The following is a 14275-nucleotide window of genomic DNA, read 5'->3' on the forward strand; positions in this document are numbered from 1 at the left end:
TGCAGTCCAGCGTGGGGCTTGAGCAACAGCTCACGGGGCTTGAGCATGAGATGTGCTTCTGGGGTGAGCAGATACATTGCTTTACATCAGCAGAGTATCTGGCCCAGACTGGTTTTCTCCTTGCACTTTGTGTAGGAGAAGCCCACCATTTCAGGAACCTTACTGGGGCAAAGCAGTAAGGTACAATGTGCAAGAAAGGGCTGTCAGGAGCACTGAGTAAACAAGGCGGGAGACTACTTATACTGGAAGTAACAATCAACAGAGGGCTGTCAGAGATTCACAGCAGTCCCTCTGAAAAAATACAAACATCTGTGCTTCCAGCCTTTCAGTTATAAGAGTCTCAGGTCTTATCTGTTGTAAGAACAGGTAAGATCTTTCCAGGTTGTGATTTTTTAAATTGACAGCATCCCTTTGAAGTACATCTGTATAGAATAGCAATTACCTCTAGCATCCAATTAGTCTAAGCACTACTTTCTTCTCCTGTGGTTCCCCTAAGGATGCCAGCCCTCTGCACATGGGAATGTGCGCAGCTCTCTAGGAAGGACAAAGCAAATCAGCGTGTGGGAAGGAGAGCCATGGCAGCAGCACTGCTCTCCTGGTGATGGAACCACTTCCTCCTCTCAGAGTTGAATTACTCTGGGCAGAGCTGGCATGTTTCCAGAAGGCTCTGGCACTGCTGAGCCAAAGGTGAACATTACAGCATTTGCTTTCCCTTGCCAGAAGGGAGATGTGCTCCTTCAAGTGATAAGTGTTTCTGCTGCAATATCTCAACATTTACCATTATCTCCATATTCCTGCTTCCAGCAGACTTAGTAACTGAATAACACACCTAAGTAACCTGCTTATTTTCACTCTGAGAGAAGGGAACAGGAATAATAGTATGCCATAGGAGCAGGATAACGAACAGTTCAGACATGATAGTCTTTCAATTTGAAAGAGTGTTGCTTTGTGACTTTCATCCCCTCACACAGCACACAAGCAGTTATCTGTGCTGTCAGCGGTTCATCAGTGAGGCTTACAGACTTATTTAAGTGGATAGCAACACCAAAGCTCTGTTTTTCCCTCCCTTGTAGTGTTCCCTCTTAATGGACGGTTTGTGCCTGGTGCTAGCAGCACAGCGAGACAATGCAGTCATTTGCTTCGACTCCCTGCTGGACAGGTAAGTGAGGACAGTATCGCTTTAACAGCACTGTCTCAACCCCCTGCTAGAGAGCTTGTGATCTGAAGGAGGGCAGCTGACTTTCTTCTTTGTAATTCACTTCCAGCTTGCACTTCACGAGGTCAGGTGCCAGTCAAAGGCAACCCAAGTTATGTTGTTGTTAATAGGTCAATACCCTGTAGTGTTCCCTGCTTTCAAAGTCATGTGTCCTATGCTCAGGACCTTAAAATACCAAGTTGCGTTGTTTGCTAAAGGGCTTGGAGTGTCTGTGAGGCTTGGCAGCATGGCTCCACCAATACAGGGAATTCTCTGAAATAAGGGCTCACATGGGGAATAGACCTGCTGAATCAATAAAATTCCTAGGAGAAATATCTTAGCAGATTTTACATTTGCTATAAAAAAAAATTCTTAAAATAATGCCAGAGAGCAAAATCAAAAATTAGCCTCCTAAATAAATCACCAGAAATGCTGGGTGGAGGATGTATAAGCCTGGTAAAACAAACAGAACCCCTCTACAGGGACTGATTAGTGAAATAGAATGATTATCAGGCCAATTAACCCACGGTTCCCCAGAGGGAAAGTTTCCTTGCACAGAGGCTGGTATTTGGCAATGCGACATGTAGTTTATGCACATGGTTTCATCTGGCAAAGGAAGCTAAGTGAGTCTTTTTCCTGACACATTTGGTATAGAGCAGTCAGTCCAGCAGCCACACTGATAAGACTGTTATGACTTTGGCTGTACCATCCGGAGGGCTTCCAGGTAACGCTGTCAACGGGACAGGAATAAGGAATTCAAGGATACAAGCACCAAGGGGATCAAATCTGAACATCCAAGTTGGTAGACACCTTGGAGTTCTCGTACTTTGATGAAATGTTACAGTGCTCAGTCACAGAGCCATACCTGGGAAAAACAGTTGGAACAAATTTCACCAGTAACTTTTCGAAAATGCTTTTAAGCTAATGACAAAATTTAGACATTGCTCCAATTCATTTAAAATCACACCCTTGGGAGCCATATCCCAAGCCCTTCACCCTGCAAGGTATAGCACTAAAAGGAAGCAAAGACCTTTCTAGTGAGTTTTCTCCCACCCTTTCGCTGGTTCACTGGAAAAAAGTGGGCTGTTGGGAACCACAGAGATCAGTGCTGAAGGCAGTTCTGGGAGAGTGGCTGGCAGCACAGCTGGCAGCCAATACAAGATTACCCACCTCTTTATTTTCCCCAGGCTTTTGCTCATCAGAGTCATGGGTGCTGTATAACAAGGTCAGCTGCAAGCCAGTGCTTCCCTCTTCTGTAGGCTTAACTTGACGTGTTTTAAGATTGGCAGTCTCAAGGCAGCACCCCCAGAGCAAACCTTGCAGTGGCTTCTCACTGCCCTTCACAGTGAGCCAAGGGGCTGAGGAGGAAGCAGGGAGGAATAGGTGCCAGTCTCAGCTGCATCTGTCACCCCTCATCCTGGGCTGTGCCAGTATTGCTGTCTGTACGAAGGATAAACTTCCTTGCCGAACTGCAAAATACATGTGCATAAATTATGGCTGTTAGGAGGCACTCCCAAATGGCAGGATTTACTCTGCCTCTTACCCTAGTACCAGAACTAGTGATCATGCTGCCGTTTAAAACCAGGTCTACAAAAAAATATTTGCCTTTCATGATCAATGACACCTGTGGAAGGGAGAGGGCAGCAAGGTGTGCCTGAGGATGGGGAGGCAGTGATCAGCTTTAGCCAACAGTAAACTCATACCCTTATTGTATCATAAGCCATCATCCTGTTTAAAATCAACTTTGCAAATATCTTTGAAAATCCAGCCTGACTTAACTAGTGTCTCATAAGGACACTTCATAAGACATCTTCATTTCAGAACAACATCTGAGGTTAATTACACTTACGACTCCATCAGCAGGAGCCATGTGACCTTTCTTGTACTGAGTAAATCGCTGTGTATTTATTTCACTCCTACTGCCGTGGCCCAGGATTCCAATACCTGCACAGGTTCTGGCCTGCATTTCAGCTGCATTGCTGAAGCACCAGGGTGAAAGAGATTATTTTACAGCCCTGGGAGTTGATTCACAGCTGAGCCACATTACTTAGGCTTTGTGCCAGGGGGAGAAACATTGCCATCTGTATGGAAGCCTGGGATATGATGTCAGAGATGGGCTGTGATAAGAAGGAGGAATCAGGTGTTGAAAGGAACAATGCAGGCTTTGCTAGTATAACTGCTCATAGTTCAGAGCCTATTAAAGCTTTCCTAAGCCAGCTCTAGCAGTGGCACGTCAAGGAGAGACATTCAGTTGCTGGAGGATGTGCAGTGCAGAGCAGTTGCCTTGAAGACAGACACAGACCCTCGTAAGTGTGTAGCGATTATTGTTCAGCAGCAGCAGTGCCCACTCTGTCCTCTGGATGTCTATGAAGGCATTATTTCTGCACCAAAGGGCAGGAAGAGCAGAGAAATGGACAAAATTTATGCAGGTGGGGGCACAAAAGCAGCCTGTGAGTTTGATTGACTGCCAAGAGTGGAGCCAAATTAGGAATCGGGGAGAATCTGGGAAGGTGCCAAGGGTAACTCATAGGGCAGAGTGAAGTAAGTGTTTGGAAGAGGTGAGGGGAAGCTGAAGCAAAGCTTAAGAGCAATGGGGACCTGGGGGGAGAATCCAGAGAAGGAAGTGACACGCTCCTATCTGCAGACAGGGAAAAATGATGTGAGACCTACCTTTCTTGTTCTGTCAGCATCCGGCTGCCTGGATCTCCAGTATAAAGCATTTGAATTTTCCCTGTCATAACTTGTTTTTACAGCCAGATTTCCTAGCTGCAGGGTGGCAGAGGGAAGAATTTACAAGTAGGTTCAAAGCAGCTCCTGGAAGAAAGGCATGCTCTGCTTTTTATGCATGGAAAACTAGACTTTGCTGCCTTAATAGGTGATACTGATTTAGTGGCGATTACTGCTCTCTAGTTATCTGAACTTTTAAAAAGTAGTTTCAGATGCCCATGAGATTGTTAGGACCTAACTATATTGTGCACGGTCTTCAGGAGCTCACCTAGTTAACATTGTACTGAACTCAGTAAGTGGTGTTCGACGAAAGCACACCAAAAACCTGGCTGCATCAGACGAAAATCAAAGTGTAGACTAGGCCTGACACTCTCCTGGTTTTAGACAATGCAGTGCAATCAGAACAAAAGGCAAATGTTAAGGAACTTAGCTGGACGTTATTCTCGCTGATGAAACGTTCTTACCAAGTGTTAATTGCTGTTAGCAGGGAGTGATGTTATCCCTATAGGAAGCTCATCGCTGGGAGCTTTGGAGGGAAAGGAGGTGTAGAAATAAAAAAAATGAACACGCGAGATGTAAAATCTCAGAGCTGTTGAAAACCACTGAAGGGAAAACTGTTGCCAAGCACAATACCTGGATATGGGGGCAGGGAGTGGTTTCCAAAGCCTCTGGAGAGTTTTCAAGCCTGAGAATCTGAATGTACATAGAGTGAATTTAAAAGGCAGTTTTGAAATGTGTGTCTTGCCTTTTAATTTCTCTTGAATATGTCTTGTGGTCAGCTCATGTGTAGCTTGAGGTGAACCAGAGCAAGACAAGGACTAGTGAAGCAGACTCTGCTGCTGAAGGCAGCTTAGAAAGTCCCGTTTTGGGGGGAAAACACACAGATTATCTTTTGTTGAGAAAAAGACCCTCGCACAGAGCTATCTATCTACACTTATATGTATTTCCCACTGCCCCATTATGCAACAGGTCATTACTGTTCGTTTGAAAGCTTATATTTTAAGAATCCAAATCCATTTATACAAAGCTTTGTAAAACCCAGGATTTATCTGTGTAAAGAAGTTCAGTAACAGATGCACATGGCCAGAGCTGCTGGCACAGGGCATAGTCCTCCTCAAAGCTAGGTCATCTGCAGTCTCTGAGAGCTTAGATGGCAAAGTAACACTGGCTTTCATTTTTCTTTACACCCAGAGTCTGTTGGCAGAAGCAGTCGGTCCTGGACACTGCACAGCATCTGCTATATCCCCAAAATGAGAATCAGGCAAGTAGAGAAGTTTATGGTACAGATGTGTGTCCTTTGTGCCCCTGTGATGAATGAAACTTGTCAAAATTGGTTGGATTTTAGAAGAAAATTTTAAGTTGTATGAGACGGAGGTGGTGCCTCATGACAGCCCCAAGCCTTGGCTTATACTGAGAGCCCAGCACATGGCAGAAGGTGGGACCAAAACCCTTTCAAACTGTCTTCCATGTTACAGCGGTGGCACTGTTTGAATCAAAATATTTGGAGACTTTGATAAAGATTCAGTATTTTCATAGATGTCAGTTACTTTTTGCGTAGAAGTGTGAAGCACTTACATCACTTAGTAAGATAACTGTGATACTTGTCAAAAATTAGTGACAGGAAATGCTCGTTCAGCCCTACTGCCAAGCTGGCAGATCCTATGTTCAGGAAGTTGTTCCAGAAGCCCAAATCCTCCAAACGGAAGAGCAGAAATTAAGCCATTAGCCATTCCAGGGACGGGCTAGCTGAATATTTTCTCAGTAGCTCATCCCAAGAAAGGAAACGCTAAGCTCCAGACCTGTGGGCAGCTAATGGGAATAAACTGCATAAATACCTTTAAAACTCTGGCTGTAATCGTCGAAGTTTAGTGCAAAACAAGGGAGAGATTTGCATAGAGGAGGCAGTGCCTGAAGAGTTAGGACTAGGAGGTGTAAAAGAATTGGCGGGGGAATGAGAAATGGTAGCAAGCGGACACACCTCTCCTCTGGATCCCTTTTGCTTCCCCAAAAAAACAGCAGGAGAGAGAGATGTTTGTAACCTCATGTAGCGTATCAGAGCTGCTGCTTTCAGCAGCAGTGAGTACCCAAGTACCTTAGAGTACCGGTGCTTTAAGGATTGAACCTCAAAAGACACAGAACCCTCTTTGAAGTCTGTGTTCCTGCTTTTAACACAAGGCAAAACTACCCCAAACTTCCCAAAAGTCGTCCAGCTGCCGTTTTCAGCAGCTTTCCCTAAGGTGCAGTAAAATTCTCCGTGGGCGTAGCTGGGATTGCCCGCGCTGCAGTGCCGGGGAGGGTCTGCCTGCACAGCTCTGTGATAGCTGCAAGGCTGTCATAGCACAGGGCGCACTGCTGCCAGGGTGCCAGGCTGTTGCCAAGTAATGTGACAGGGCAGCGAGTCCAGGCTGTCTCCTGATTTGCTTTGAAAAGGACATTACATATCTCTGGCTGACATAAAATCCCTTCTGCTTCACAGCTATGGGGAATCAGCCTATCAGAAAGAGGCTTACAGTACTTTCTGTGATAGATAAAAGAAAAAGCAAATATGCTCAGCCCTTCTCCCTGTTTCTGGCAGCCCAGGCCACTGAATCAAATCCCTCTGTGCTGGTGGAAGCAGGGGCTACTCGCAGCAGTTCAGGCTTTAGACAGTGAGCCTAGTCCTGGGACAGCGGTGGGTGCAGCGCTTCTCATTGTGGGTTGCGAGAAGCACAGCAGCAAGAAAATTTTATTGTGAAATGGGGCTTCTGCTCCTAAGTTCAGGGTAGGTTTGGAGATCACAGAGTGAGATCTGAGGAGCAAGCTCACTGGGGAATGACTGTACCTCAAAGGCTATCCCTAGAAACGATGTTTGATCCTCTGATCTCTTGCTAATGAGTTTATGAAATGTCAGCCAGGATTTCCAGGTCAAAGCTAATGAGCGACGACATGATATCAGGCAAAGTTCAGCAGGGTTAAATGAATATAGATTTCAAATCCTCATGGTTTGAGCAGAGCTGCAGCATTTACTGGTGGAGGCGAGCCATGGAAGCAGAAAGGAATTTCATATTTGCTCCCGGTGTGATTCGGGACTAGACAATAGGATGAGAAATCAGCTTTCCAAATGTGGACTGTTTCAGTGCTGACATCTGTGTCTAGACTAGTTGTCTTGCGTCCCTGTGCAGTCGCTGGGAGAAGCAAACTTTTCTGTAGCACTTTTCACCTGTCCGATTTGAAACATCTGCCTGAGGAGCAGATGTGTTCATGCTTTGCAAGTTCCTTGTTCTCACGCCGTGACCCTGCAGATGCCTGCTCCCCGTGCGGGCTTATCTTGGGCACAGGCAGACCAGCTCACATCTGGAAGTGAGAGCACCATGTTGTGTTGGTGCCACCATTAGGGGCTGTTGAACTTCCAGCAGAACTCTGTGGGGCAGTCCCAGATGTCCCTGCGCCTGGTCCGCACCCCAGCTGGAACCTCCCCAGCCACAGAAGAGAGTTGTCCGTGAGCACTGTGCCTAGCCTCAGGGCAGGGATGTCCTGTGGCTGAACAGTTTCTCCTCACATGCAGCTCTGCACTGTGGCTGGGATGCGATCGTGAGGCTGGGGTGGCCAGATGTGCAGGATGTCATCACCTGCCACCATTAGCAGGTCAGAGCAGGGAGATGGCACAGCCGTTGCACAGCCCGAGCTCACGGATGTGCAGTCGAGACTCCACTGGCAGGGAGCTAATCCCTCCACTCCGCCTGGAGCCCTGAAGCTGTTGCCAGCAGCCACATGGCTGCTCCAGCATCTCCCTCCCTGCGGGGATGGCTGAAATCTGGGACTGAAGCAGAGTGACACCGAGAAAATACATCCCAGCCGCTGCTGGCATGATCCTTAGCCCCTCAGCAGCAGGCAGAAGGGCTGGAGTCCTACAAAAGAGACCTAAAAATCTATGAGGAGAGGCAGAGTGCTGGCAGGAGGAGGGCCCCGAGGGCTGTGTAGGGTGGACCGTCAGCACAGCAAGTATAATGCTTTAGGGGAACATGGTGTTCATTAGCGCAGTCAGAATTACAGACTTGTCCTGAAGCCCCTGGCACTAAGCTGGCCTCCCCACCTCCGAAGCATCCATGCCAAAGAGCGGCACAGGAGCGAGGTTCGGGAAGGAGAGGCAGAGCAGCTGCAGGAGGGAGTTAGATTTCCCATTTGGCACTTTGCATGTAGCTGTTTTTCTTTAATTCCTTGAAAAAGTGAATCATGAGAATGGCCAAACAGTGCTCACAACTAACAGACACTTCCCTCCTGTGGGACGCTAACAGCCACCTCTGTGCTGGGATTAATTCGACCTGGTAAATGTCTTCCCTATGCTGCCTGCCTGCAGCATGCATGAGAAACCCATCTCTGAAAACAAAGTGTTTTGCAATGCACGGATAACACAGCTCTCCCCCAACCCCTTCCTTCTTTTCTCCCCAGGCTGAAGAGCTGCTCTGTTGCCTTTTTGACTCCCTGACATCCGAGAGCATCCACCAAATTGAATCCCAGGATTGCTAGCCAAGTGATCGGTGCCCCCAAGCAGCCCGTGGGCAGATGCGACTGCGGGTATCTGTGCAGATGGACACACAGGGGACTCTCAGCCTCTAAGAGCACTAATACTTGTTTGTCATTAAAACATAAAGCCTGAAGTATGGTATAAGCATCAGTAAGATAAATGAGAGTGGTGGGAGTAGGGACCAGTGCCCAAAACCAAATCTTTCTGAACCGTAGTCGTGGTTTCTAGTGGAATGCATTCAGAGACAATCTGCTTGTGTTTGTGGAGGGTTTGGAGGGTTCCTCTGGCTGAGAAAAACTCAGGAAGTAAAGTAAATACAGGGGCAGGTGTTTACTACTGTCTTTCTCTCGTGTGCTTGGGGACTCCAGGCCTCAAAGACATTACGGAGAGACTCTGTTTTCTGCTGCTACTGTGTTCTTTGAACCAAAGACCAAACCACAGTAAATAAAATGTAAATAGTCTGAGGGAAGGTTGAATCCCTGGAGAGTTCAGTACACCAGGTAGAGCCATTGAGTGAGACTAAAAGCCGGACAGCTGAGCGCTCGCCTGCCCCTGCTCCAGCAGCCCTGTTGCCAGCTGCCTGTGCCCAGCCCCAGCTCGCTGCCCTCCCACGGGCACGCAACCCCTCCTCTCGTTCCTGCTTTCACAGCAGCTGCTCGTTTTAGCACGAATCTTCCTCGGCGAGCCCTTTCCACGAGCTCTCCCACAAGGAAGCGGTTGTTAATACAAAGGTCCTCAGTCTTCCTGGGACCCACAGGGCATGTTCAGCTCCTTTGGGGAAGGCTCTTCTCAGCCCAGAGGGGCTCGTTTTCTGCTCTGCCCTCCTAAGGCAAAGGCTTAGACATGCGCACGCATCTAGTGCCAGACATCACAGAGGTGGCCCCAACAGTCCTTGTGTGTTCTCCAGGTGGTGTTCAGGCAGAGCAGCGTGCAGCTGGCTGGCCAGCTCACCTCTGGGTGCTGCTGGCAGGGTGAACCCCCTCTGTGCCCAGCCCTTCCCTCCGTAAGAGCCTGGTAAGAGTCCTCCTCCCCAGCCGTCGGCTCGCACAAACAGTGAGAGTGCAACACCCTTGAGATCTCTGTCCCCTTTCAGACTAGGCTCAAAGTGTCCAGTAAGCCCAAAAGCTGAGAGCAGTCTATCTCCGCAAGCTCTGCTTCCGCAGCTGGTAACAGCCCTGGCACAGTCTCCCCCCTTCTCTAAGCTGCTTTGAAACAGCAAAAAGAGATAGCTGCAGTCGGGTGGGCGAAGGGGGCACATGGACAGCGGGCCTGCCCCGGCCTCACACAGCCGTTTGGTGTCAGAATCTGGGAAGTACCCTCCAAACCTCTGCTCCCCGGCACCGTTCCGCCTGGACAAGCTGTTCGGGCTTTATGGTGGGACCAAACATCTCCTGAAGAGAAGCTCCAGAAACAGGCACCCACAAGAGAAGCAGGCAGCTGCCCTGGTCCCCCAGGAGGACGGGGTCCTGGGAGTCAGCGTGACAGAAGAGCCTGCTCTGCTCCTGCAGTTAAGTAGGCCATTTCCTGCACTCCAGGCGCATTTCTGTCATGCTTGTAAGCCATGTACGGCTTTGAAACAAATGAAAATTAAAAGGATCCACCCCCAGCGCTCAGGGAATTTGATCTGAACGAGGAGCGTGTTGGAATCAAGCGCAGGCAGATAGCAGCCAAAAGACAAGGCCTGCAGAGCCACACGCGAGAAGGGGGCACACAGGGCCGGTGGCTGCCCTGCACCCAGCCGGGGGGGGTGGGGGGTGGGCCACCAGCACTGTGTCTGACTCAGCCTGGTGGTGGCATCAGCTCTGGGGACTGGCAGCAGTCAGCCTGGGGAGGTGACATCCGTTTGGACACCCCTGGCCCCATCGGGGCTCGCCAGCAGGCAGGAGCTCTCCGAGCTTCGTGGTGGGAGTTGAGACCATGGCCCTTAATCTGCCATGTAATAAACCAGAGCCTGGCACCAAAGGCGCCCCGCACCACCCCGCACCTCCGCCCTGCCGGACAGCCCTGCTGCTGAGGCTTGTTCTTCGTGAGCCTCCATCCACCGACACGTGAAGAGCCGTGCCTCAGTTTCCCACCTGTGAAACAGGTAACGGCTCTGCCATCTCCCCCAGGCACGCCAGCAACGTCGTAAAAATGGGGCAGCGCCCAGGTATTTTCAAGGGAGAGGCTGCTACAGTGTCTTCAGTTCCTATTTTAAAGCCCAGCTAATTAGTCTCAGCATAACAAACCAGCACGCCCTGCACAGAGCAGGGGAAAGCATCATCCTCTGATATTTCCAAAATGCCAGGATTCCATAAATAACCTGGCCAGCCTTTCCTCCCAGAGCACTCCACTCCTCTCCAGAGAGCTGACAACCAGGGACACCGCGGACACGGCAGAAATCAATCCCGTCACCCCGCTGCCAGCGCCGGCTCCGTCAAAGGGAGCCGCAGCTCACACACTGTTTTTCCCTGCAAACTGCCACAAGGCAGCCAGGATTAGCTAATCAGAGCTGAGGAGCAAATTAATGATTGCTAGAACTAGGAGAAAGGCAGATTTGATCGGAGATTGCCAGCTTTGCAGCTGGCTCCTACTTGCAAACAATTCATTTAGATTATGAAAGCAAGAAATTGAGTACAAAACCCCCTAGATTGTTTGCTTCGTAGGGAAAGAAAAGAAAAGAAATGGAATTTAGATTAAAAATTATGCAGAATAGTATTAATTCCCCACCCTTTTGTGCCTCCCCTCTTGCTGGAAAACCAGAGCTAATCAGAATTTAGCATTGTTCTGCTGCCAGTGTCAGAGCTGCCTCAATGGAGGAGAGACAAAATACAGTAGGTGGCATTTTGCGTTAACTCCTTAGGGTCCTGCCATAAGAAAGACGGGACTGGTGCTGATCTCCCATTTTCCTGCCGTGCTCTGGCCCCAACCCCACCGCCCGTCGAGAGGCGAGCGCCGGGTGGCTCCCCATCGGCACGGAGCTCAGGGCTGCGCCCCGGTGGGCTGTGTGACACCGTGTTTCTTGGCAGTGCGGAGGGCTCGGCAGCCCTCGCATGAGCCCTTTGCTCCGCCATAGGGCGCATCGGTGTCCTGAGGGCTGCAGAGGTGCTGGGTGCTCTTCCCTGTCGCGGGCACGGGCAGGCAGCCGCGCTCATGCCATAGCTTTCTAGCTCACTGTGTTCCCTTTGGTGCCAAGGGCAGATTTAACTAATTATCAATTAGGCTTAGAAATGGCTACCTGGCTGTCACTGGCAGCAGCAGGACGCTGGTACCAAGCCAGGTGAGAGGAGGAGGACCACACCGGTTCCCTTCTCAGTGCCAAGCAAGGCACATGCACGTGACGGTGCGATTTGCAGGTGGAGGAGCTGAACTGGCGGCCGATGGCTTCCTGCTCTGCTCTGCGAGGGAGCTGACAGGGCAGCCCATCCCCGGTCAGCACGCGCTGGCCGTCCCTTCTCCGGGTGGCCCTGGCTCCGGGTCGGTGGTGGGGGACATCTCCCTGCCCACCCTCTGGCAGCCACTGATGCGGACCCATGAGCTGCTCAGAGGTTGTGCAGTCTGGCCAAACTGACTCTTACACACACACACACCCCAATTAACACGACAAGGAAAACCCCGAAATAAAATTAAGCACCTCAGAGCAGAATCTGTGGGCCTGCTGCTTTGGTGTCTCCCATCAGCCTTGCCTCTCCTGCGTTACGCAGATGGGAAAACACAAAACACCTGGAACTGAAACAACCCTCTAACACACCTGGATTTGATTTGGGCCAGAATAGGTTTGGGTTTTTTGTTGGGGTTTGGTTTTTTTTCCTTAGCTTTTACATTCACCCCAAAAACTTGTTTCTGCTCCAGCCGTATGCACGTGACCCCTGCTGAGCACCAGGACTGTCTCACGTCACCACTCAGACCCACCAGCCTAGTGGAGATGACGATGCCCTCCCAGTGAACCGCATCAGCGTGGCCTGGGACCTGAGCACTGGTTTTCATCTCTGGAGGCCCCCGGCTGCCTTGGGAAGCAGGAGGAGCTGCTGGAGCTGCCCCCTGTCAGCCGTCCTCACTGGGCTGGATCATCTTGGTCCACACACTTCCCATGTGCACAAATATTTGCTTTGCCCGAACTGGCACAGCTGTGAGCACCTCTCACGTGGCTGAGAGCTGCCACCATTGGATTCCCAGGTGTGTCTGCATCTCCAGGGCTTGCTGGACCCCCACGCAAGAGGCCTGGCCATGCTGGAGAGCTGACACGCTTTGGGCATTGGTGAGGCCAGTGTCCAGGATGAGGATAGGGCAAATGGTGCCATCACAGAATGGCCACAAGGATGATGGGAGGCTGGAGCACCTCTCCGGTGAGGACAGGCTGAGAGCTGGGGTGGTTCAGCTTGGAGGAGACAAGGCTCCGGGGAGACCTTGCAGCGGCCTGGCAGGGCATAAAGGGGGCTTATGGGAAAGACAGGGACAGACTTTTTAGTAGGGCCCATAGTGATAGGACAAGGGAGAATGGCTTTAAGCTGAAAGAGGGCAGATTTAGATGAGCTATTAGGAAGAAATTCTTCCTGGTGAGGGCGGCGAGGTGCTGGCCCAGGCTGCCCAGAGCAGCTGTGGGTGCCCCATCCCTGGCAGTGCCCAAGGCCAGGCTGGACGGGGCTGGGAGCAACCTGGGCTGGTGGAAGGTGTCCCTGCCCGTGGCAGGGGGCTGGAACCGGGTGATCTTGAAGGTCCCTTCCATCCCAAACCATGCTGTGATTCCATGATATGGCAGGAGTGGTGGCTGGTCCCCAGTGGGGGAAGCATGAGCCACTTCGTCATCTTCCTGGGGTGGGATCAGGACCTGGGCTCTAGTCCCAGCTCTGTCCCGTCAAGCAGGCAGTGGCCCTTCTCCACTCCTTGATCTCCATCTTCCTGGGGCACCATCTCCCAGGCCTGTCGCAGCAGGAGCCACGGATTAATTGGTACTTGGCAATTCCCCACGGACAGGGGCTGGAGGAGCACAAAGGGCGGTCTGTCTGCAGGGCTGGGAGCTTTGGTACTGCGGGGCTGGGGATGACTCAGATGCGGGTAATTAAGCTGATTGGAACAGCGGTGGCTCAGGCAGGAACACCAGCCCGGGGCACTGTAACTGGGTCACGCAGGAGCCCTGCACTGGCGGTGCCTCGTGCGGGCTCACCTGGCCCTGGCACGGCCACCACCCAACAGTGACACGGCTCTGTCCCGGAGGGCAGCCAGGCGTGTTCCAGCGAGGCAGGGCAGCAGCTCTGCCCACGGCTTCACATGGCGCAGGGTCAGGCTGGGGCTGCTGGTACCACCAGGGCTCCCAGGGAGCTCGGCAGAGGGGCTGTAGGGTCTGGCTGTCTCCCTCCCTCCCTCCTTCCATCCATCCCTCCTTTTTTCCACCCATCCCTTCATCCCTCCCTCCCTTCCTCCCTCCATCCATTCCTCCCTCCCTCCTTCCTTCTTCCATCCCTCCCTCCTTCCCTTCTTCCCTCCCTCCTTCCCTTCTTCCATTCCTCCCTCCCTCCTTCCCTTCTTCCCTCCCTCCTTCCCTTCTTCCCTCCCTCCTTCCCTTCCTCCATTCCTCCCTCCCTCCTTCCCTTCTTCCCTCCCTCCTTCCCTTCTTCCGTTCCTCCCTCCCTCCTTCCCTTCTTCCATTCCTCCCTCCCTCCTTCCGTTCCTCTCTCCTTCCCTCCTTCCATTCCTCCCTCCCTCCTTCCCTTCTTCCCTCCCTCCCTCCTTCCGTTCCTCCCTCCCTCCATCCCTTCTTCCGTCCATCCCTCCCTCCATCCCTTCTTCCGTCCATCCCTCTATCTATTCCTTCCTCCCTCCTTCCATCCCTTCTGCCGTCCATCTCTCTATCTATTCCTCCCTCCCTCCCT

General features: G+C 51.3%; 1 protein-coding gene across 1 annotated transcript in view; it reads left to right on the forward strand.

The window, feature by feature from the left end:
* Positions 1–10022, forward strand: part of DNAAF8 (dynein axonemal assembly factor 8) — a 95725-nt gene extending 85703 nt beyond the window's left edge. Inside the window, exons 30-32 of the mRNA XM_056337860.1 lie at positions 1074–1159; positions 5114–5183; positions 8351–10022. Of these exons, the coding sequence (XP_056193835.1) occupies positions 1074–1159; positions 5114–5183; positions 8351–8428 (234 nt within the window). The 3' untranslated portion in view covers positions 8429–10022. The remainder of the gene's footprint in view (positions 1–1073; positions 1160–5113; positions 5184–8350) is intronic.
* The last annotated feature ends 4253 nt before the right edge of the window (positions 10023–14275 follow it).

Source organism: Falco biarmicus, chromosome 4, assembly GCF_023638135.1.
Source record: "Falco biarmicus isolate bFalBia1 chromosome 4, bFalBia1.pri, whole genome shotgun sequence".
Classification (NCBI taxonomy): domain Eukaryota; kingdom Metazoa; phylum Chordata; class Aves; order Falconiformes; family Falconidae; genus Falco; species Falco biarmicus.